The sequence below is a fragment of the Clarias gariepinus genome, chromosome 12 (assembly GCF_024256425.1).
Source record: "Clarias gariepinus isolate MV-2021 ecotype Netherlands chromosome 12, CGAR_prim_01v2, whole genome shotgun sequence".
Classification (NCBI taxonomy): domain Eukaryota; kingdom Metazoa; phylum Chordata; class Actinopteri; order Siluriformes; family Clariidae; genus Clarias; species Clarias gariepinus.
In genome coordinates, this window is record NC_071111.1 from 2,964,921 (window position 1) to 2,987,854 (window position 22,934).

The window sequence follows — 22,934 nt, forward strand, 5'->3', positions numbered from 1 at the left end:
CAGTAAAAGTTCTCCAGTGTCCTGGATCACAGATGGGACTTTAAAGACGCTGTTGTGTCTTGTTGATCAGGAAAGAAGAGTTCAGAGACCAGGTGAGGTCCTCAGAGATATAGACTCCAAGGAACTTAAATCTGGTTACACACTCGACAGCAGCTCCTTGATGTCAGTGGGAGCAGAAGTGTGATTGCCAGCTCGTCAGAAATCCACAATGATCTCTTTCGTCTTCTTAGTGTTTAGTTCCAGATTGTTGTCTTCACACCATGATACCAGATGCCTGATCTTCTCCCTGTAAACCGTCTCGTCATTACCTCTGATCAGGCCCCCCACTGTGGAGTCATCTGTGAACTTGATAATGCTGTTGAAGGCAGAGGCAATCATAGGTGAAAAGGGAGTGTAGGAGAGGGGACAATACACATCCCTGAGTGCTGAGGGTGAGACTGGAGGAGGTGAGGTTATTTAGACTGTGGTCTGTTTGTAAGGTCCAGTGGAGTGCTGATACCAAGCTGTTTCAGCTTCAGGTCTAGCTTGGAAGGACTCACTCTCACTCACTCAATCACTCATCTTCTACAGCGCTTTATCCTGTATTCAGGGTCGCGGGGACCTGAAGCCTATCCCAGGAGACTTAAGGTACGAGGCAGGATACACCCTGGACAGGGCACCAATCCATCACAGGGCACACACACATACTGTACACACACACACTATGAGTGTGAGTCATATTCACAGACTGAAGGATTGAAGCATATAATCTATATTGAAATAGGACAAATTTTAATTTGTGAAATACAAGATCAATCATTTGATATAATTTTAGCTTTTTTTTTAATTTTTTTTTTTACTTTTTTTCATCTTACATCGTACAATCAGAGCTGCTCCCAGTAAACCAGTCTCCATATATCATACTGTTATATACTGTTATATATTGTTACAATATCTACATTCAAAAATATAGTTACAATATGTTAAGTATAGTAATAATATCTTACAATGTTTCTGTTCCTCCAGTCATCTTAGATTCCCCTTACTGAGCTACAGAGGCTAATTCAGTTAGAAAAAGAAAAAAGTGATCTGGAGATTAAAACCCTGCAATGTGAGGTGTTATTGAGCAAAAAGAACCAGTTAGGGTTTGGTGTTCATCGTACCTAATCAGTACCTGGCCCACAGTCATTGATCCACATAGACACCAATCATAAACTAATCCGGAAAGTTCTTCTGCTTCACTTCAGTCTTATGTTTTAAAATGTTCTTTTTCATGTATGTTAAATGTGTTTTGCAGTCTATGTAAAGTTCTGTCAGTAATGTGTTTTTTCTTTGTGTGTGTTTATAAAACTACAACATTGTAATCTTCGGCATATCAGATGGTTTTTCATGCAGGGTAAGTGTGTATTCCATTATTTGTTTAGTTTAATGTCTGTAATATCAGATTTTTATTAAAAGCTTATAGTTCACTTGTGCTGCAGATAATGTGTCTTGGTGCAGCATCAAACCTTCAGGCGTCAATTACTTTGACCTTCTTCCAACAGTCTGTCGAAAGATTGGGTTTTCCACCCCAGTGTGTGTGTGTGTGTGTGTGTGTGTGTGTGTGTGTGTGTGTATCCTGTGTGTTGTGACGGTGGGCTTAAAGCCAGCACTGTATACGACGCTACAAAGGAAGGCAGCACCATGGACAGCTACTCAGGGGCGGGGCGACAAGAGGCACAACGACTGGTCATTCATAATTATCTCTCCTCCCACAGTCGGCGGCTCACTATAAAAGGCTCGTGGCCGAAGCACATGGTGAGTAGGATGCAGCTGACGTCTCTGTTGTTAACCCTTAGGAGTCGGCCGACCCGGTGGCGGCAAAACTTGCTTTTTTTTCTGGTAGTCTAGTACATCATTTGAATCTGTAAAGGGTCTACTTTTATTTATGTATACTCACAATATCCACAAAACAATGTGCTTTTGTTAAATAAAGAAAATAAACAGGGTGCGCTTTCAGCCGTCTCAGTCTTCGCGAAAATCTTTTTGAAACACGTCACTAATATGAACTGAAACTCCACGAATACACACAAACACAGACATGAGAAATATATCTATCGAAAGATTAATATGTCTACTTTCAGATAAAGTAATTTAAATGAAAAATACATATTCTCAGTTCATGTAATCCATGTGAAACCAAGGAGAGACACAGAATTTCTGTCGCACTTCATTATCTGCTAATGATGGTTACTAATATATATTTGGCTCAGTTTTGGTTAGCTTATAACACTGGTATGCTATTTAGCACAAACAAGCTAGCCCCAGTTGGCTAAAATACTGCCTTATGTAGCTAAGAGATGTTTATGGATTTATGTGGTGTAAATGTTTATAATTTAAATTATCATGTAAATGTTCAAATGTTTGTTTAGCTTGTATTTGCAAATACCTGCTTAGGTGTGAGTGTTTGGAATGTGTTAAATATGTACACATATGTATGTTGACTAAGGAGAATAAAAAACATTTTTTGTTCAATAAGAATGTATTCTTGAGTCATCCACCATCATTTTGTGGTTTTTGTAAAGTATCGGTTCAGGCACTGTTTTGGCACCGGTACCGTTTTAAAAGTATCAATTTGGCACCGTTATCGAAAAAAAAAAAAAACGATACCCAACCCTATCCAAACCTATTAATTGCACATCCATTTACTCTGAACAGTATAGGCTAAATTTTTTTTTATTTATTAGTTTTTAAAAATGTGTCTGCATCACCCTTGCCTTCACCAGCACCTCACATCGGGACATGCAAGCACCATTCAGTTTTTTACAGCGTTATTTATGATCATTCACGCCTCCTCACATACGGCCTTTCTAAACAAAAAGTGTCTTAGAACATTTAAATGAATGTATTGTTTTCTGTAAATGAGTGAGCGAGATGATTGACACATCATTTTGAAGTGAAACCTCTACACTACAAGATCCAGGCCACAAAAGTCTTGTACACAAATGTCATGAATGTGTTTTGTGGTCTTATTTCAGTAACTTATTTTTTTGTTGTTTTCAAAAATCACGCATAATTTTTTTTTTCAATATACAAACTTGTACATACATGCTGCTCATATATTATTGTAGCCCAGTTTGTGTTGAATACAATATTATTAGACTTTAGACATTTATGTTTATACAGTGGGAGTCACGTCAAACAGCCGCTTAGAGCATGACGGGTCCATGACAGGACCATGACAGGTCCATGAGAGAACCATGACAGGACCATTCTCAATCCGTGCACGGAATGTGATCCCCTGCGATGACGTAGTTAACGATGCCCCGCCCCATAAACGCCCCCATGCGCTTTCTAAAAAGATGGTTGCAATGCTGTATAGTCCCGCCAGATGAAGCATTGACTGCTTCAGTTAACTGCAGTGTCCAAGCAGTCAGTTACTCTATTTAATATATAACATAACTTACATCAACATAGTTTCATAAATAGATGATGTGGTTAAAAAGAGGGAAAAAATGATTAATAAAACAGATTTAAATCACTCAATACACAACCCATGATGCTTATGCTATTTTTAATTAAATAATTAATAAAACGATTTATTGCAATATTTTTCACGACATCCTTAACAATCCTTAAAGACACGGTAACATCTGTAATTTATCTATACCAGTCGTTGTAGGTACAAAATACAAGTGCGGGCTACAGTATGTACATCATTTTACATTACGGTGTATTTTATTTATTTCCGTTTAATACACTGGTAGACAATATTTTGCTGCAAAGTAAAGCTTAAAATTTTACTTCTGCTTGGGTTTGTTTTCGTTATATTTTTGATGTTTTCGCTGATGTTTTTTTTCGCTCTCAAGGTTTCTTCCTATTGCCATCTCAGGGAGTTTTTCCTTGCCACTGTCACCCGCGGCTCGTTCATCAGGGACAATCTGACCATTTTGATTCATGGACACTTATATTCCATACAAACTTAAATAATTCTTTTAATTGTGTAAAGCTGCTTTACGACAATGACAATTCCTAAAAGCGCTATACAAATAAAATTTGATTTAATTAAATTTATCACAGTAAAATGAGTAGAATATCTGACAGTATATAATTAGTGTAACACACAGCACATGTGGAAAAGGCAACTGTATGTCTGGGACTTAAGCACTTCTCACACACGTGTACAGTTTCCTGGACATAAACCTTTGCATGTTATTAGAGGAATTCCACAGAGTGACAGGTTTGTCCTTTGTAGTAAAATCGATGACGCATATTTAATATGTAGTCATACTATTTATATACATGTATTCATCCTGCACACACACACACACTTGATCCTTCCATATATGACTTTCTATTTCAGGGTTTCTAAATGTAATTGGGTGCATTGATGGCAAACACATTCCTATTAAAGCTCCTTCAATACATGAGGGAGACGATGTTAATAGGAAATCTATTCATAGTATCAATGTTCAGGTAACAACCTAATTTTGTGTCCTTAATTTTTGGCTTGTTAAAATCATTAAACTCATTACTTTTTCCACTAACTATATGTAATATGTGAGGCAACCCACATCATTACTAATGATGAGGCAAAATGGCCAGGATCTGTGCATGATGCCAGAATTTTCCACAAGTCATCATTATGCCAGACATTTCAGCAGGGTATGTTTTGCTTTATACAATGTTTTTTTTTCTTTTTTCTTTTTACTATATTTGTATTGTTCACTTGAATCATTACAGGACAGTCCAATGGTTACTTGCTGGGGGACAGAGGATACCACAGACAAACTTTAACCTGGCTCACAGCCGAACACGGGCCGAGGTGGAGATGACCATAGGGATCCTCAAGTCTAGGTTTCAGTGTCTGCGTGGGCTCCGGGTCAGTCCAGAGAGGGCATGTGACATCATAGTGGCTTGTGTTGTGCTTCACCACATTGCCACTATAAGAGGAGAGAGCCACCTTCCTTATATTGAAGAAGAGGCCCAGAGGAACCTCTACAGATTTTTGCACACAACAGAGATGGAAGACTTTTGAGAGACAGGATTTGTCAAAGTTTCTTTTATTAAATTGTTTGCACTGGTCTGCTGCACAGTTCATTTCTTTATTTCCTGAAAAACAATGAAAGTAAAATGAAATAAAATGTTTTTTAAAATGACATTGATTTATATACACAACACTTTTAACATACAACAGATTAATATACCCACAAGTTCTCACCTTAAGGCGACGCTCCAGTAATTAAATTTCTAGTGTTGCTTTTTTAATGGATAGCCTTTTCTCTTCCATTTAAGGTCCATCTCCATGTCACTTTTTCTTATTTGTTTTTGAAGATGGACCTTATACAGCTCCTTTGCTGGCAACTAGGAAGGAAACTAGGAATTATTATTAAAAAATAATTAAATAAATTAGATTCTGTCAGACAATAAAATTTAAATATGGACAACTGCACACAAATTCTTACATTGATTAGATTGTGCATTGAGGTTGAAGGACCTTCATCCGTGGGTAAATCCCCAGGTATGTACTGTGAAAGAACAATGACAGTTTGTTACTCTAATGTAAAAAGGGGGCGCTGCATTATAATAGTATGCATCCTACCTCAGTGGATCTACCAGCATTGTCCACTTCTGTCACAGCAGATGTGGTCTCTTCATCTTCATCCTTCAGTGGAAATATGCAAGTATACGTTATCTGGCAAAAAGAAAAAAAAAATCTAAAAGGTACCTGACAACAAAACACTTTCTGTAGCGTCCAATAATACAATCCCTTTATCAGTATCTATAAGAAAATACAACCCATAAAATTCTCAATATTATCAAAGGAAAAACCAATAATGCAGGAAAAACATGTCAAAGTAAAACAACTAAGATCACAGTAGCCTAAACATCATATACAGTTAAATAAAGTAAGCCTGCATAAAAACGTTAAGCATGTTCAAAACCCTTTAAGTTACAGAGATAGTAATTTAAGTCATATAGTAAAGATAAATCATAGTGGTAAACTTACATTTCACCATGTTAGTGTCACTGGTCGCCCTTTATTAAGGGACAGAGCCACTCCTCAGATGGGGGGAGGGGGGGTGGTGATGGGCCCCCACCAGTTAGACGGGCTGCAACCTTCTTTCTATTAGTTACATGACAGAAAGAATATACTAAATCATGTTTAATAAATAGTTCAGTGATCGTGTAATCAAATATTACCTTTTTGCAGAACGTTTTTGTGTTTCATTTTCACTTGGCTTCTGGCTCCAGAACCTTATTAAATAAGAAACCATAAATTCCTAGTCAGTATACATTGGTATTTTAACCTAAAAAAATGAATAGCAGGAAAAGTAAATGCTTTCATTTAACAGTCAAAAGGATGCGGATGGAATGTTTAATTATTGTGCATTATAATAAAAGGGGAGGTTGATGTTAAATGTGTAATTTAAGACACTCATACATTTACTCTGTCCGTTATTTTTTGCCAAGCCAACTCTCTTTCTTTAGCCTGTGCAGCCGTATTGCTTTATTTCATTATTATTGGCTTAAATCCCTCATATGCGTGCATTAAAACCTCTGTAAAGTATAATAGACTCTGTGCCGCTCTCTTTATTTCACTTTGATTTTCCATTTTGACTCGTGAAATCGGCGATCCATTGAAAATGTCTTTATAAATGCACCGTGCACGCGCACTAACTCTGGGTAACCAGTAGAGAATTGATTAAACTAACTCTACTCAGGGGGTTTGGAACCAACATACTCACGGTAAGCGGGTTTGGGGTTAATCAACCCAGAGGTTCAGATTAACCAAATGGTAAGTTAACCAAGCTTTCTGGAATACCCCCCTGAAGACGTCCTGTGTGTGTGTGTGTAGAAGGTATCTTTAGCTGATGTAGTTGCAGTGTGTGTGTGTGTGTGTGTGTGCTGCAGTGGTGTATCAGTGTGTGTATCTGCTCTGTGCAGGTGTCAGGCATTAATGCTGTATGACAGCCGAGTGCTTCCTCTCTCTGAATTCAGTGTGTGATGTGGTCGACTCTCATCACTCACACACCTCAGAGACAGGAGGCGGAGCTCTGTTCATCAGTCACACCCCTCAGAGACAGGAGGCGGAGCTCTGTTCATCAGTCACACCCCTCAGAGACAGGAGGCGGAGCTCTGTTCATCAGTCACACCCCTCAGAGACAGGAGGCGGAGCTCTGTTCATCAGTCACACCCCTCAGAGACAGGAGGCGGAGCTCTGTTCATCAGTCACACCCCTCAGAGACAGGAGGCGGAGCTCTGTTCATCAGTCACACCCCTCAGAGACAGGAGGCGGAGCTCTGTTCATCAGTCACACCCCTCAGAGACAGGAGGCGGAGCTCTGTTCATCAGCGCTGATGTTATATTGATATATATGGAGAAAGTGAAAGATGCCGCCTCTGATTTGTTATTTAGTCTGTATGATGTTTTTTCTAATAAGGTAATGTTGAGTGTGATTGGTCTCTCTCTCTCTCTCTCTCTCTCTCTCTGTAGGGGGCTGAGTGAGGGGACACACTTCTCTCTGTCTCTCTGGGTGAGTGGAGGTGAACACATCGTGTACAGTGAGGAGGGAGATGGAAATCTGTCTGACTTTTATTCTTCTCTCATCCACACTCACACTCACAGCAGCTGGTAAGTACACACTCATTATTCACACTAACACATCACACACTTCTCACTACATCAACTGGGATTATAATGTATATATATCAGAAAAATATATTTTCCCCTTCTTTTTTTTCACATTTTTTTTCACACAAATGATTGAAATCATCAACACAAAGATAACCCGAGTAAAGACAAAATGCAGTTTTTAAATGATGAATTCATCAGATGAGAAATAACGTAATTGACGTGTATGAGGGTTACAAAGACATTTCTAAGGCGTTGGGACTCCAGTGAACCATCACTCACAAATGGAGAAAACCTGGTAGTAAATATTCTGTGGACTGATGAGACAAAAGTTAAACTTTTTGGAAGGTGTGTGTCCCGTTACATCTGGTGTAAAACTAACCCAGTGTTTTATAAAAAGAACATCATACCAACAGTCACACATGGTGGTGGTAGTGTGATGGTCTGGGGCTTTGCAGCTTCAGGACCTGGACGACTCGCCATAATTGATGGAACCATGAATTCTGGGCTCTACCAGAAAATCCTGAAGGAGAACGTCTGATCATCAGGTCGTGACCTCAAGCTCAAGTGTACTTGTGTTCTGCAGCAGGACAATAAACTGAAACACACCAGCAAGTCCACCTCTGAATGGATCTAAAATAAATGACATGAATGTTTTTGGAGAGGCCTAGTCACAGTCCGGACTTAAATCCTGTGACATGACCTTAAACAGGACCTTCATGCTCGTAAACCCTCCAGTGTGGCTGAAATAAAACAATTCTGCATAAAAGAGCGGCTCAGAATTCCTCCACAGTGATGTGAAAGACTCATTGCTAGTTATCACAAACACTTGGTTGCAGTTGTTGTTGGCGAGAGTGGAGCAACCAGTTATTAGGATTAGGGGCAATTACTTTTTCACACAGGGCCAGGAAGGTTAGGACGGCTTTTTCCCTTAATAAATGAAATCATCATTTAAAAACTACATTTTGTATTTACTGGGTTATTTTTATATACAGTAATGTTAAAAACTTTTTGATGATCAGAATCATTTAAGTGTGACAAATATATAATAATAATAATAATAATAATAATAATAATAATAATAATAATAATAATAAATGCAAATGGCTATACACACACACACACACACACACACACTCTCTCTCTCACTCTCTCTCTCTCTCTCTCTCACACACACACACACACACACACACACACACACACACTCTCTCTCTCTCTCTTTCTCACACACACACACACACACACTCCTCCTTTAATCTAATGACATGTTGTTGTTGTTCAGCCTGAAATGACGACCGACACAGTTGTAGTTTTATCCAGCTGTATTTACTCAGTGCAACTTTAACATCAGAGTGAAAGATATAACACCAACATGTCAGAAACACATAGACACTAATAATAATAATAATAATAATGTGTGTGTGTGTGTGTGTGTGTGTGTGTGTGTGTGTGTGTGTGTGTGTGTGTGTGTGTGTGTGTGTGTGTGTGTGTGTGTGTGTGTGTGTAAATGAGAGGTTGTGTGTGTGTGTGTGTGTGTGTGTGTGTGTGTGTGTGTAAGATAATAACCTCTCTCTCTCTCTCTCTCAGACAGTGTGAGGTTGGTGGATGGTGGAAGTCGCTGTGCTGGGAGAGTGGAGGTTCATCAGGAGGGACAGTGGGGAACAGTGTGTCATGATTACTGGGATATGAACGATGCTGCAGTGGTGTGTAGAGAGCTGCACTGTGGGGAGGCTGTAGATGTGCATAAGGATGCTCACTTTGGACCAGGATCAGGACCAATCTGGATGATTAATGTGGACTGTAGTGGATCAGAGTCGACACTGAAGAGCTGTAGGTCTGGTGGTAGAGGGGAAGGTTACTGTGATCATGATGGTGATGCTGGAGTCACCTGCTCAGGTAAACTACTGACTTTAGGGAATAAGAACAATGAGTTAGATTATCAGCATGATTTAACTGTAATTCTATCCAGACATTATTTGAATTCCATTTTGTCTTTATTTAAATGTAAAGCCTGGTGCGACTCTACCAAAGAGCTGACTGAGTCTGAGTAAGGGTCCATTTGCAGGAGCTTCATTATGACAGGCAGTGGCAGAGCCAGACTTTTTTCATAGGGGTGGCCAGGCTGGGCCCAGCACTCACTTTGGGGTGGCACAGAGACTGAGGCCTAGGTTCAGGTTTTTATCTGTGTGGTAAAGTGGAGGAGGACAAATACTCACTAATTTGGGTCTAAATTATCATTTGCATATGCAGGTAACTGTGACTGTTAAATATGTTTACAAATATACAGTGAGGAACCGTTTATAATAAACATTTTATATTTAATAGAACCTACAATAAAACCTCTGATATTTTTAGTTAATATCATATTTTGTTAGTAATAAGGATTTTCTAAAAGATGAATTTAAAGTAACTAAAAGTGAAAAGTTTCACCCAAAACTCGACTAGAATTTCACTAATAACATTTAGGATATTAACTGATTGGCACTAAATCAATCTGCAGTCATTTTTACATTTTTGTTTAGGCCACATTGGAAACCGAAATATGATAAAAGTAACAAAAAATAGCTTGAATTTCTTTTTAGGTTTAGTTTTTATTTTGTTTTGTTACCTTTATTAATTTATAGTATTACTTATTTATTTATCTCCTAAACTTCACTAATAACTAGTGAGAAAAACACAGACAAAAACACATGGGGCCTCATGCAGGAACATTTTCTTGTTCTTGTATTAAATTTCTCTGACTTTTCTCTGTGAATGGTGTTTATAATAGTGTTTCACATCAGATTCATTAAACTACACACACTTGTGGTAAATCCCTGGTTTCAGACTGATTAGTGCCACCTGTTCATGAAGAGCAGCGCGTACATGAGATTTGATCATTCACATAATCAACAGCCCTAAAATCTTAATCTAGGGCTCCTGGTCCACTCTGTTTGTGGGAAAGTTTCATTCACAAAAAGGCCACAGGGGAGTAAAAAAAGTCACAAAAATGAATGAAGGACATAAAATCTGAAACCACCCACACATAAGATATATAAACTACATTAAACTAAATATATTTGTTACATGATTAAAATTTAACTGTAATTATATGACCATGACTGTAATTAAACTCAGCTATGAGAGTTTAATTTTACAGCACACTTTTTATTTAAACATTTTTCTGCTGAAACATGCACAATATTTACACAATGAAATGAAACACAGGTCACAGAATGTCGAGACTCAGTGCTGGTCCTCACCAGTGCTCTGGGAGAGTGGAGGTGTATCAGGGAGGTTCCTGGTCCACAGTGTGTGATGCTGACTTTGACCAGCAGGATGCAGAGGTTGTGTGTCGAGAGCTGGGCTGTGGGATTCCTGTGAAGGTGCTGGGATCAGCTGCTTTTGGCCGAGGGGAGGATCAGATGTGGACAGAGGAGCTTCAGTGTAGAGGAAATGAATCTGACATTACCTTCTGTACAACAATATCTTCACCAAAACACTCAAACTGCTCCCATGACAATGATGTGGGATTAATATGTTCTGGTTAAGTATCATGATTTAACTTCTGTTTAAATAGATACCACAAACCTGTCAATCAAATTGTAAGGTGTCTTTGTTAATGTTCTTTCACTGAGCTCTCGGCTGTTTGTTCAGGTCACACAGAGGCGCGGCTGGTGAACGGTTCTGACTCCTGTTCTGGTCGAGTGGAGCTCCAGTACCTCAGTGACTGGGGCACAGTTTGTGCTGTAACCTGGGATATGAGAGCTGCAGATGTTCTCTGTGCACAGCTGGATTGTGGGAGTGCTGTGGCTGTGGTGGGGGTGGACTGGTTTGGGGAGGGGAGTGGCCACATCTGGGCTGATGTGTTTGATTGTCAGGGGAATGAGACACACCTATCACAATGTGGCGTCTCATCATGGAGTCGAGCTGCATGCTCTCATAAACACGATGCTGGAGTCATCTGTAATGGTGAGATATTAACCTCACCTACACCACGTTAGTGAATAAACTCAGTGTTCATTAGAATATTTAAATGATGTTTTTCTGCTTCAGGATCATCCATGGCGTTTCATGAGGGGCGAGTGCGGTTGTCTGGAGGGAGCGAGTGTCAGGGGGAGGTGGAGATTTATTTCAGGCAGGACTGGAGGAGAGTTCTCCTGGACTCGTGGAGTCTGTCTGAGGCGTCTGTGCTCTGCAGACAGCTGGGCTGTGGCTCTGTGCTGAACTACCGCTCCTCTCCATCCACCACTGAACACAAACACATGTGTGTAACGGGTTTCAGCTGCTCTGGGAGTGAAGCTCATCTGGGGAACTGCAGCAGTGCACAACCTGTCAACTGCAGCTCCGGGGAACAGCTGTACATCACCTGCTCAGGTAAGCAGGTATTTTTCATTTTCTATTAAATATGGAGTAATTATATAAGATTGGTGAAATAGCTTTAATATTTTGGGTCATACCACAGGTATCTTGAACCGTGCCATCAGCTCCATCAGGCTGGTTGGTTCTGGGGGAGACTGTGCAGGAAGACTGGAGGTTTTCCACAGTGGCTCGTGGGGAACAGTGTGTGATGATTCGTGGGATATTGAGGATGCGCAGGTGGTGTGCAGACAGCTGCAGTGTGGAGTGGCCCTCAGTACCCACATACCAGCCTGGTTTGGTCCTGGAACTGGGTCCATATGGCTGAATGAGGTGGAGTGTGAGGGGAACGAGACGTCCCTGTGGAACTGCAGATCTCAGCTGTGTGAAGAGGGGGAATGTGGACACCAGGAGGACGTAGGAGTCGTGTGCTCAGGTACAGTGTGATGACTGAGATTCAACCTGTTACATGTTAAATATGGACAAGTTAATAAGTTGTTCTTCTCTCTCCAGAGTTTAAAGAGATACGACTCACAGAGGGCTGTAAGGGGAATCTGGAAGTGTTCTACAATGGAACCTGGGGTAATGTGTGTCACAATCAGATGGATGATGAGACAGTAAACATAGTGTGTCAAGAGCTGAACTGTGGAAGGCGTGGGAGTCAGTCAAACACTAAAGCAAGAGTCAAATCTGCTCCTAACTGGCTGGATTATCTGAAGTGTAGGAAACACGACTCTAATCTGTGGCAGTGTCCATCTTCACCCTGGGGACAGAACAGATGTGATAATAGTGATGAAGTGGCTCATATTACCTGCACAGGTGGGTGGAGTCAGACTTCTCTGGTTCTGTACATTGATATAAACTGCAGTGTTTTATTGTGAATAGTGTTTAACTAATGTTACTGAGATATGAAGTTAAAAGTCTGATAAAAGTCTGCTCTGAGAGATAAACCTGCTGTGTAACATTTCATTAATGTGTGTATTTTATTACTGCAGATGATGAAGAGTCTCTACATACACAAGAAAAGTGCTCTTCACTTCCCTCTCAGAAACACTGCTCAAGTAAGGAAACATAAGGAAAAGCTTTTAGTGCTGTTCTTCATTTACATTCAATTTCATTACTCATTGTAAGAATGGATTTCCTCCTGTATCCATAAAATCATTTGCTGAGAACTTTATTGAATCATCCTGAGGTCATTATTCTTCCTCACATTTCATAAAAATCAAAGCAACAGAGATAAAATCAGTAAACAGAACCCAAAGCTCATCTTTCTGCTTTAAATCATTTTATTTAGTGACCAATTAATGAATTTTTATCAGTTTATATTTTCAGGATGTTTGTAATTTGGTGGTATAAAAATCTTTATATGCACAGTTTTTGTTAAACTCGACCCATGTGTGATGTGTGTGATGTAGAGCACTGGTCTCTCAGGCTGAGTGGAGGAAAGGGAAGCTGCTCTGGGAGGTTGGAGGTGTATCATAACGCTACGTGGGGCTCCGTTTGTGATGATCAGTGGAACATCAGGAACGCTCAGGTGGTGTGCAGACAGCTGGGCTGTGGCTCGGCGCTGAGTGCTGATAGGAATGTTAGCTTTGGTCCTGGTAAAGGGACTATCTGGCTGAACAGAGTGAAGTGTCGAGGGGATGAGATTCACCTGTGGGACTGTCATCATTCCCTGAAGAAACACACTGACTGCTCTCATGCTGAAGTCACCTGTGCAGGTCAGAGGGGTGCGCTAACTTTTCAGCTTTCTCTCTCCACTCACTACACTTTTCTCACAGGGTTAAGACTTGATAACTTTTATTCATAATCTCAGATGTTAGCTTGAAAGCTCAGCAAGTCAGAAACCTGATCTAGTTAGAGTTTATTTTTAATTAATTATTTTTTTTCTGCAAATACAGACACATCCACAGTGTCCACTACTACATCCACCACCACCACCACCACCACCACCACCACCACATCAGGTATGTATATTTGTTACAAATCAACATGTGCTTAATATCAATATCTGTGTAATACGAATATTTTTTTCTTATCAAGATCCTCTTCTGTGTTTTTGTCTTCAGGAAGAGGCGCTTCAAATACCCCACCCACCCCTCCACTGGTTCTCCTTGTGTTGGGAATGCTGCTCTTCCTGGCCTTAGTGCTTCTGGTGGTACTGTTTTACCAGAACAGAGTGCTCAGGAGAGGTACCACACATTCACACAGTTTATTATCTCTACAACACCAGTTATTATTATTATTATTATTATTATTATTATTCTGCACTCCCAGTTGTCTCTAAGACGAGGCGTAAGACTCAGCCTGAGGCAGTCTATGAGGAGATCAACCACAGATACATCACTAGAAGAATCACGAGCTCCACTCAAAGAGGTGAGTGATATGTGGACTGTTCTACATCACACTTATTGTATTCCATTTAAACTTGGAGCTGAAATTCACTGCATGCAAATGATCAAATCACTCAATACTAAATACACCCCTCAATGCAAACTCAGTGATTAAAGCAGGATTATACCCCAAATCCAGTCTGATTCATTTATTTACAAAAATATTATTAAAAATAAGTGAAATGTGTGTGAGTGGAAATGTGCAGTTAGAGTACATGTGGTCAGTGGAGGATTTAGATATTGGTGACATGGGCAGTCATGGGCAGGGGGGCGTCTTACAGGGGGGCAGGACAGAGTGTGTGGTGAAAAAAGAAAATAAAAATGTAGAGGGATGATAACATTTACACAAACAGTTTTCTGTCACTCATTTGCACATCAGACTTTTCATGTCACATTGTGGGTCAATTAATCTCATTGGTGCCCTGATTCAATATTCTGGGGGAGGGGACTGATTGTCACTCAGAAGGACAAGGTGGGGAGGGGCGGGGCTATTGGACATCACCTCAGGGGTTGTCAGGAAAATAAACACACACTGCAAAATGTTACGGCATAAACCCCAGATCATTCATAATACTGTGAGTATTTACTGTAGTGTATAGTTTCTCTCTCTCTCTCTCTCTCACACACACACACACACACACACACACACACACACACACAAAGTGTGTAAGGCAGGTAGAGGAGGATGCACCTGCACAGGAAAACTCTCACTCACACACACACACACACACACACACACACACACACACACACACACACACACACACACACACACACACACACTTGCACTAAATCAGAACTGTTAATAGATGTTTATCAGCAGAATTCTGTCTCAGTGCCGGATCTAGTGTGTGTGGCAAATCTCCCCTTCAGAACGCTGACAAAAAATAATTAATAAATAAAAACACTCTTGCTTTAAAACTTTTTTAACTTTTTCAATCAATTGGAACAAAACAAAATAATTATTATAACCTTTATATAAAAAATGCAATTTCATGTAGTCAAGCAGTATAATAACACAAGTTAATAAACACAAGTGTGATAAAAGTCTATTTTATTACATACATGATATTACACTCATAAAGTGATGACAGCTGCATTATTATTATTATTATTATTATTATTATTTATTAAACTTACTTTACTCACGTTGTCGTGTGATGAATCAATACTTGTTTTAAGCACAGATATATGATTAAGTGAACACACACACACACACACACACACACACACACACACACTGTGGTGTAACGACCTGATCACATGGTGCGTCTCAGCTTGTATTGTGAGTTAAACCGTGTTGCTTTGACATTGTGGATAAAAAGATCCTTCACATTATTATCAGTCTAAATGAATCCACTGAATCCAAATCTAGGATCTTGTTAAAAGTTGAATGTGAGATGTTACTGGGGCTCAGCAGATCAGTACTGGGGCACGTGCCCCGGGGTTCCTGCAGGAGACCTGAGGTGATGTCCATCTCATCCGCTCCCTCCCCATCTCGTACAACTGAGTGGGAGAGCTTCAGTCAGTCCCCTGCCTCGTTCACAAACTAGAATCAGGGCTGGAGATTAATGTCCCACACGGTGACATGAAAATATGTGGCACGCAAAAGAGTGATAGAAAACTGATCATGCAAATGTTATCACCATCCTGAGCATTCAGATCAGTGCCGCCGCTGGCAGGATGTCACCCCGGGTAGCTGTCACTCATCCCCCTTCTCTCTGCCTTACTCCGTGTGTGTTAGTGTGTATTAGTGTGTGTTGTGTTGTGGTGCAGTGACTCAGGACCAGTTGGACGAGGGGACTGATGATGGTATCTTTGCTCGACTCTTGGTACTGCAGAGCTTTATAATGGAGTGGGCGTCGCTCGCTCTCTTTTAATCAGAATATAAAAATATTATAAAAATAATAAAAATAGAATAATATAAACATAAAAATAAAATAAAAATAATAAAAAAATAGTCAAATAACCAATAAAAGTAAAACCTATAGCAGCAATTATATGGACATTAAATTATATTGACATTGTTATTATCAACAGACGTATACACAGTATACATGGTTATACCGTATACTGTATAAATACTCCGGTTTTGGAGCTAAAGCGGCTGGCTTCAGGTCAATCAGCTGATCTCTGGTGTAAACAATGCGCGCTGCTTTGAGTTGTTGCGCCACTGCGCTGAGAAGTTGAGCTGCGACGAACATAAGCACCAAAACCTTTTTAACCCACAAGTTGACGTGCCGAAAAAACAATATGCGGTTTTATTAGCAAACGAATTAGCAGAATAAAAAAAGAAGAAAAAGAATAAGAAATAGATGTTTAGATGTTTCCAGAATTTAATGTCCCTTTAGTGTATTATTATCAGTAACTGATCTCGGCCTAATTCTGCCCTGCACGTGTTATTCCTGGTGTTTCCATTAAAATCATTCTGCATGGAGTGTCTCGATTGTGTGTTTGTCCCATGTGTGGAATTGCTGGTGTGTGAGCGAGACCCACACTTCACTGACACACAGGGCAATGGGTTCAATCACTGATTCTAACATTTTGAGCCAAATTCTAATTGGAATTTCTACAAATCTCTGAGACGTGCAGACCGCTCTAGGACACAGGACAATTCGTTTATATATATATTGAATGAAGTTGGACTTAAACTGCAGCCCTGTGGCACTCCGCGCTCCTGAGAGATGAAACGTGTTTGTTTGTTGCTAATTCTTATTCCACACTCGTCTCCTGTGGACATGGACTTAATGAGATCATATGATTTCCCCTCTACACAACTCTCTACCGCTCTATAGAACAGGCCTCGGTGTCTAATGAAGTCAAAAGACTCGGAAATCAATAAAACAAGGACAATATTTTAGAGTTATTTTAAATAACATATTTTTGGGTGAGTGTGTTTAGGGTGTAAATGTGATCAGCTGTGTGGCAGTTTGGGAGAAATTTTTACTGATTTACTGATTTTTACTCAGGACATTGTAAAGTCTCAGTCTCACACACACACACACACAAACTCACTCTCTCTCTCTCTTTCTCTCTGTTCACCGTACGTGTGTGTGAGCATGCATGCAAGAGTGCAGGCTTTCCTGTGCAGGTGCATCCCCCCCTCACCCCCCATCTCCCTGCCTTACACCCGAGGTGTGTGTGTGCGTGTGTGTGACATGTACCTTATTTGGCGAATTTTCAAACACTTTATAATGGTTGTGTTTTTTTCCTGAATCAGAGTTCATAAGAGGCCGTGTGTGTGTGTGTTTGTGTTTGTGTGTGTTTATGGCACATTTATTTTATTTGAGGATTTTTAGATACTTCATACAGCATGTGTGTTTTCCTGAATCAGAGTTCATGAGTCTCTTTGTGTGTGTGTGTGTGTGTGTGTGTCTGATGCCTGTCCTGCTCTCCTCTAACAGGAAGTCTCCTCTCTGAAGAACAGCATTCTGGGTATGAGCATGTGGATGATGAGCTTCTCTCAGGTAAAAAAGGCCAGAGTGTGAGTTTGTCTGACTCCATTAACTGAAAGATATTCGAATTGCAATTAAAGATGAGAAATGACTAAATGTGTCCTTTCTGAGACGTGATTATGATGTATTGTATAGAAGAATTACAGTAACTCCAGTGTTTTAATGCTGACACATGAGATCTCACAATCAACCTTATCTTACTTTAAGCTTCTGAAATCCCTCTTATCACATTTATCAAAGCTTCTTTGGATGAGGATTTTATTGAGTATAAATGTGTTTAAAAGCCCAAACACACAAACTCTTCTTTTTTTATAGTAAAGTCTGGGATTGGAGAAAAGGCTGAGTATTATGATGATGTCATCGACACCAGTGACTTCATAAGTGGGTGCAGTTGTTAACTGATCAGATCAATTGAGTGACTTGACATTAAACCATGAGGTCAGAATGTGATGGAGCTGTTTGTACAGAGCCTCTGCTTTTATTTCATTTAGGTGATACAGGAAGAGTTGAGCCACCAGAGGACTACGATGATGCCGTCACTGCTGGACCCATCGCTGATAACGTGGAGGGTGTGCTTCTGTTTTGGGATTTGTTTTAGAGAGCGCACACACACACACACACACACACACAAATCCACAGTGTACAAACTGCCACTTCAGTAAACTTTAAATCTCTTTAAATCTCTGTGTTTTGGTGTAGAGGATGAAGCTGAGAATTATGATGAGGCCATTACAGCTGATCAGAAGTCAGTTATACTGACAGGTATGATAATAATGTGACAGTGTTGCATCCACAAGCATCCAAATGATCATTAATGACATTCATGTGGATTTAATAGCTTTTATCTCTACATTCTGACAGAGGACGTGTCCGAGAACTATGATGATGCAGTTACGGCTGAAACAAACACAAACATCACCACAGGTCAGGGAGTTTCTCTGTTATTAAAAAAAAAATCCCCTTAAACATTTCTATAATAAACTTTAAACAATGTGCTGCTGAATTCTGCATTCTGATTGATGTTGATTAATTTTCTATAACAGCAGCTCTGACATACTGCAGCTGTAAATCACAGGTTTATATTAATGCACTCGTTCCACTACATTATGGTTTCTATAGTAACAGCTCATCCACAGGGACGTGTACAGCAGACGCTCCACATTAACTGATGAAAAACAAACACACAACAAAAAAGTCTTGCTATAAGTGTAGTAAAGTGTAGCTCCAAGAGCTCACAGTGCTGAGACGCTAAATGCTGATTAACATCAACATCTCGTCTGCTGCATTTGACAGAAGTCACACTCACATCTAAAAGAACTCAACAATTCATACTGTGGGGAATTAATTAATGAATTTCATTTTAAATAATCACATGACTTTCTTTTTAACGTAAAGTTTAATTAGGCTTTATTTTTTTTACCTTCATATGATATATATATTTATTTATTTTCATAATGCTGCTGCGATACAAGTCACACCCACATCTGAAACAATTTAAAAGTAAATAATGTAATTATTGTTATTAATAAAATTACTTCTGTCTATCATTTTATCTTACAGTCCTTAAATGTTTTTGTTTAAATACTAATAGTTTAATACCATTTTCCATTAATTAATTATTAGAATTAGTGCCCCATCTGCAGAATTTAATATAAGCCACACCCACATCTAAAACAATTCAGCAAAATATATTTTACATAATGAATTAAGCAATTTAACAATATTTTTAAACTTAAAAATCTACATTAATATCACTGAACAATAATTAATTAAATAATATTTAATGGCTTTTTATTTAATCTATTCTCTGTAACATATAATTATTAATTTCTACAAAAGTATCACTTGAGCAAATCCAAACTAAATTTAAAAATGCTGATGAAAAGAAGCAACAAGTTATAATTTTAAGCCCTTAAATGAGATTGACATGAAAAGCGTGGCAGTACCACCTACTGGCCCAGAGTGGTACTGCAACAGAGGAAGGGAAATACACATGAGCTCCATATATGTACATATAGCACTTACACTCATGTAATATTAATATTAAGTATTAATAGTAATAAAAATGTTAATAGTGAATATTTTAATTATTAATTGAAAAGTATTTAAATATAAAAAATAATGTAATTTAAAAAGGTGTAATATAATAAAACAATTTAAAAAATTCAAATTCAAATTTTATTTGTCACATACACAGTCATACACAGTACGAAATGTAGTGAAATGCTTACACGACCGCCAGTGACCTTAAAAAGAGAATTAAAGCTTATAATAAGTAATAAATATGAATAAAAGAAATACGATAGAAAATTTAAATAAAAAAATAAAATAAAATTTAACTAGGAAAAATAGAACTAAAAATAGAAACTGAAAATAGAAATGTACTGTACAAATAGAAATATAATGGTGTGCAAATATGCATAGAAAAAGTGACTTTGTGCAAAGGTTATTAAAGTGTCTTTGTGCAATGGTCCAGAATGTAAACGTAAACATGTAGTGTAGATGTGCGTGGAGTTGTCCATAGTGTCCATGGATGTATAAAGATTGATTGATTGATTGTGAAAATTGTGAAAATATTGTGTTAATTCTGCATAGTGGTGTGGTTGAGAGATCTTATCGCCTGCGGGAAGAAGCTCCTTCTCAGTCTCTCTGTGTTGGCCTTCAGGGAGCGGAATCGCTTCCCAGACTGCAACAGAGTGAACAGTCCATTGTTGGGGTGGCTGAGGTCCTTCACGACCTTTCTGGCCTTGGTCCAGCACCGCTTGGTGTAGATTGAGTGCAGGTCAGGGAGCTCGGTGCGGATGATGAACTTAGCTGATCGCACCACCCTCTGTAGAGCACGTCTGTCCTGCATGGTGCTGTTCCCGAACCAGGTCGTGATGTTTCCCGTCAGGATGCTCTCTATGGTGCAGGAGTAGAAATTCCTGAGCACCTTGGAGGGTAGTCTAAAGTCTCTCAAGCGTCTGAGGTGGTAGAGACGCTGCCGGGCCTTTTTTACCACGGTGTTGATGTGACAGGACCATGCCAGGTCCTGCGTGATGTGAACACCAAGGTATCGAAAGCTGTCCACTCTCTCCAGTGGGCTCCTGTTGATGATGGGGGTCTGGTAGTTCCTCACCTGCTTTGTACTGAAGTCCACTATCAGCTCCTTTGTCTTGCTGACGTTCAGGAGGAGATTGTTCCTCTGGCACCAGTTCTCCAGATTTCCAACCTCCTCCAGGTAGGCCGTCTCATCGTTGTTGGTGATCAGGCCCACCACGACAGTGTCGTCAGCAAACTTGATGACAGTGGTGGAGTTGGTAGTGGCCACGCAGTCATAGGTGTACAGAGAGTACAGCAGGGGGCTCAGAACACAACCCTGGGGGGCTCCAGTGCTGAGAGTGAGGGAGGCTGAGACATGTCCGCCCATCCTTACTGCCTGTGGTCTGCCAGTCAGAAAGTTGGAGATCCACTGACACATGGATGAGCTGAGTCCCAGGTGCTCCAGCTTGGTGGTGAGTGTGGAGGGAATTATGGTATTAAATGCAGAGCTGTAGTCGATGAAGAGCATTTTCACATAATTCCCCCTCTGAGTGTCCAGGTGACTGAGAGATGTATGGAGGAGATGTGAGATTGCATCGTCCGTGGAACGGTTTGGACGGTATGCAAACTGTAGTGGGTCCAGTGTGTCTGGTAGTGAAGAAATGATAAAGTCTCTGACCAGGCATTCAAAGCACTTCATCACTACTGAGGTGAGGGCTACAGGGCGATAGTCATTGAGAGAAGCAGAATGTGGTTTCTTTGGGACAGGAACAATAATGGACTCTTTGAAGCATGTGGGGATCACCGACTAAGATAAAGAGATGTTGAATATCTCAGTGAACACAGGTGCTAGCTGGTCTGCGCAGGCTCTGAGAATACGGCCTGAGATGCCGTCTGGTCCTGCTGCTTTCCTGGTGTTCACTCTCTTGAAGGCTCTCCTCACGTCATGCTCGGTGATGATGAACGCGCTTCCGGTGCTGGCAGTGACTTCCTGTCTGTAGCCGTTAGCGCCGCTAGCATTAGCATCGCTAGCGTCTTTAGCTGCAGCCTCGAAGCGAGCATAGAAAGTGTTCAGCTCGTCTGCCAGAGACACGTCTGCGTTCATCATACCGGATGTTGGTGCTTTATAATCGTTATTGTACGATTATTAGCGTAATTTTATATAAAATGTACTTCATTAGGCCTAAATAATTAATGCATTTATTAATTTAATGTGAATAGCACCTAGTGGTCACACGAAAGAGAAAGTTTTAATTTATATATTAATTTTTAATTAATTGAAATCATTAATGCATTAGTTTTCCAATTAATCTGAATGTGACGAGGACATAAAAATTAAATATGGGCTGTTTTTACCATCACAATCTACAACTAAACAAATTAAGAATGTTGCCTTAAAATACATTTATAATAGTTTTACTAAAAATAAAGAAAAAAGGAAAAGAATAAATGTCTTAACAAAGGCTAAAATTCCATCTTATAAAGAGTGATATAATTTCTTCTCCTCTTACTGCAGTAAAGCTCCAGCAGGCGACTTCATCAGCTCTCACCTCCATATCTCAGTGGTTATAGTGGAGTCTCTGGCTAGTAGCTTTCACACACTAATGGGAAAATGCACCGTTCCTATTGGTTAATCCTTTTTCTCACTACAGCAGCTGGTAGACAATAAAACATCATTAAACTCTTATAATTTAATAGTGTACAGTGGAACCTCGGATTACGAGTAACGCAGTTTACGAGTGTTTCGCAAGACGAGCAACAATTTTTAATAATTTTTGCCTTAAAAAACGAGCATTGTCTTAGTTTACGAGCACCGAGTATCATGTTTCACGCATGCGCTTCTTGCGCTTCTAACGAGCGTTACATCATCACAAGTGAGCCAACGGTTTTTCTCTCTCTTGCAGCAGAATTGTAGGTAATCGCCTCTCCTGCTGAGTGAATACACACACACACACACACACACACACGCACGCTGTGTGTGTGTGTGTGTGTGTGATGTACGTGCGCGCGCACACACACACATTAACGGAAAGACCATTTTTAAACCCGTTTAAAAATTAGCAAGGAACATTCCTAGTCACACTCACGTGAGCGCATACTAACAGGATCACTGCTGTAAGTAAAACAACAACAA

At 39.8% G+C, this 22,934-nt stretch overlaps 1 protein-coding gene across 1 annotated transcript in view; it reads left to right on the forward strand.

Moving 5' to 3' along the window:
* The window catches only part of LOC128533915 (scavenger receptor cysteine-rich type 1 protein M130-like), a 52,900-nt gene extending 30,434 nt beyond the window's left edge, over nucleotides 1–22,466 (forward strand). Inside the window, exons 10-27 of the mRNA XM_053508143.1 lie at nucleotides 6,885–6,906; nucleotides 9,181–9,489; nucleotides 10,801–11,118; nucleotides 11,230–11,544; nucleotides 11,629–11,949; nucleotides 12,038–12,367; nucleotides 12,445–12,750; nucleotides 12,927–12,992; nucleotides 13,347–13,661; nucleotides 13,833–13,898; nucleotides 14,007–14,123; nucleotides 14,209–14,307; nucleotides 17,729–17,791; nucleotides 18,095–18,160; nucleotides 18,271–18,348; nucleotides 18,479–18,541; nucleotides 18,641–18,703; nucleotides 22,317–22,466. Of these exons, the coding sequence (XP_053364118.1) occupies nucleotides 6,885–6,906; nucleotides 9,181–9,489; nucleotides 10,801–11,118; nucleotides 11,230–11,544; nucleotides 11,629–11,949; nucleotides 12,038–12,367; nucleotides 12,445–12,750; nucleotides 12,927–12,992; nucleotides 13,347–13,661; nucleotides 13,833–13,898; nucleotides 14,007–14,123; nucleotides 14,209–14,307; nucleotides 17,729–17,791; nucleotides 18,095–18,160; nucleotides 18,271–18,348; nucleotides 18,479–18,541; nucleotides 18,641–18,703; nucleotides 22,317–22,372 (2,973 nt within the window). The 3' untranslated portion in view covers nucleotides 22,373–22,466. The remainder of the gene's footprint in view (nucleotides 1–6,884; nucleotides 6,907–9,180; nucleotides 9,490–10,800; nucleotides 11,119–11,229; nucleotides 11,545–11,628; nucleotides 11,950–12,037; nucleotides 12,368–12,444; nucleotides 12,751–12,926; nucleotides 12,993–13,346; nucleotides 13,662–13,832; nucleotides 13,899–14,006; nucleotides 14,124–14,208; nucleotides 14,308–17,728; nucleotides 17,792–18,094; nucleotides 18,161–18,270; nucleotides 18,349–18,478; nucleotides 18,542–18,640; nucleotides 18,704–22,316) is intronic.
* Nucleotides 22,467–22,934: the final 468 nt, after the last annotated feature.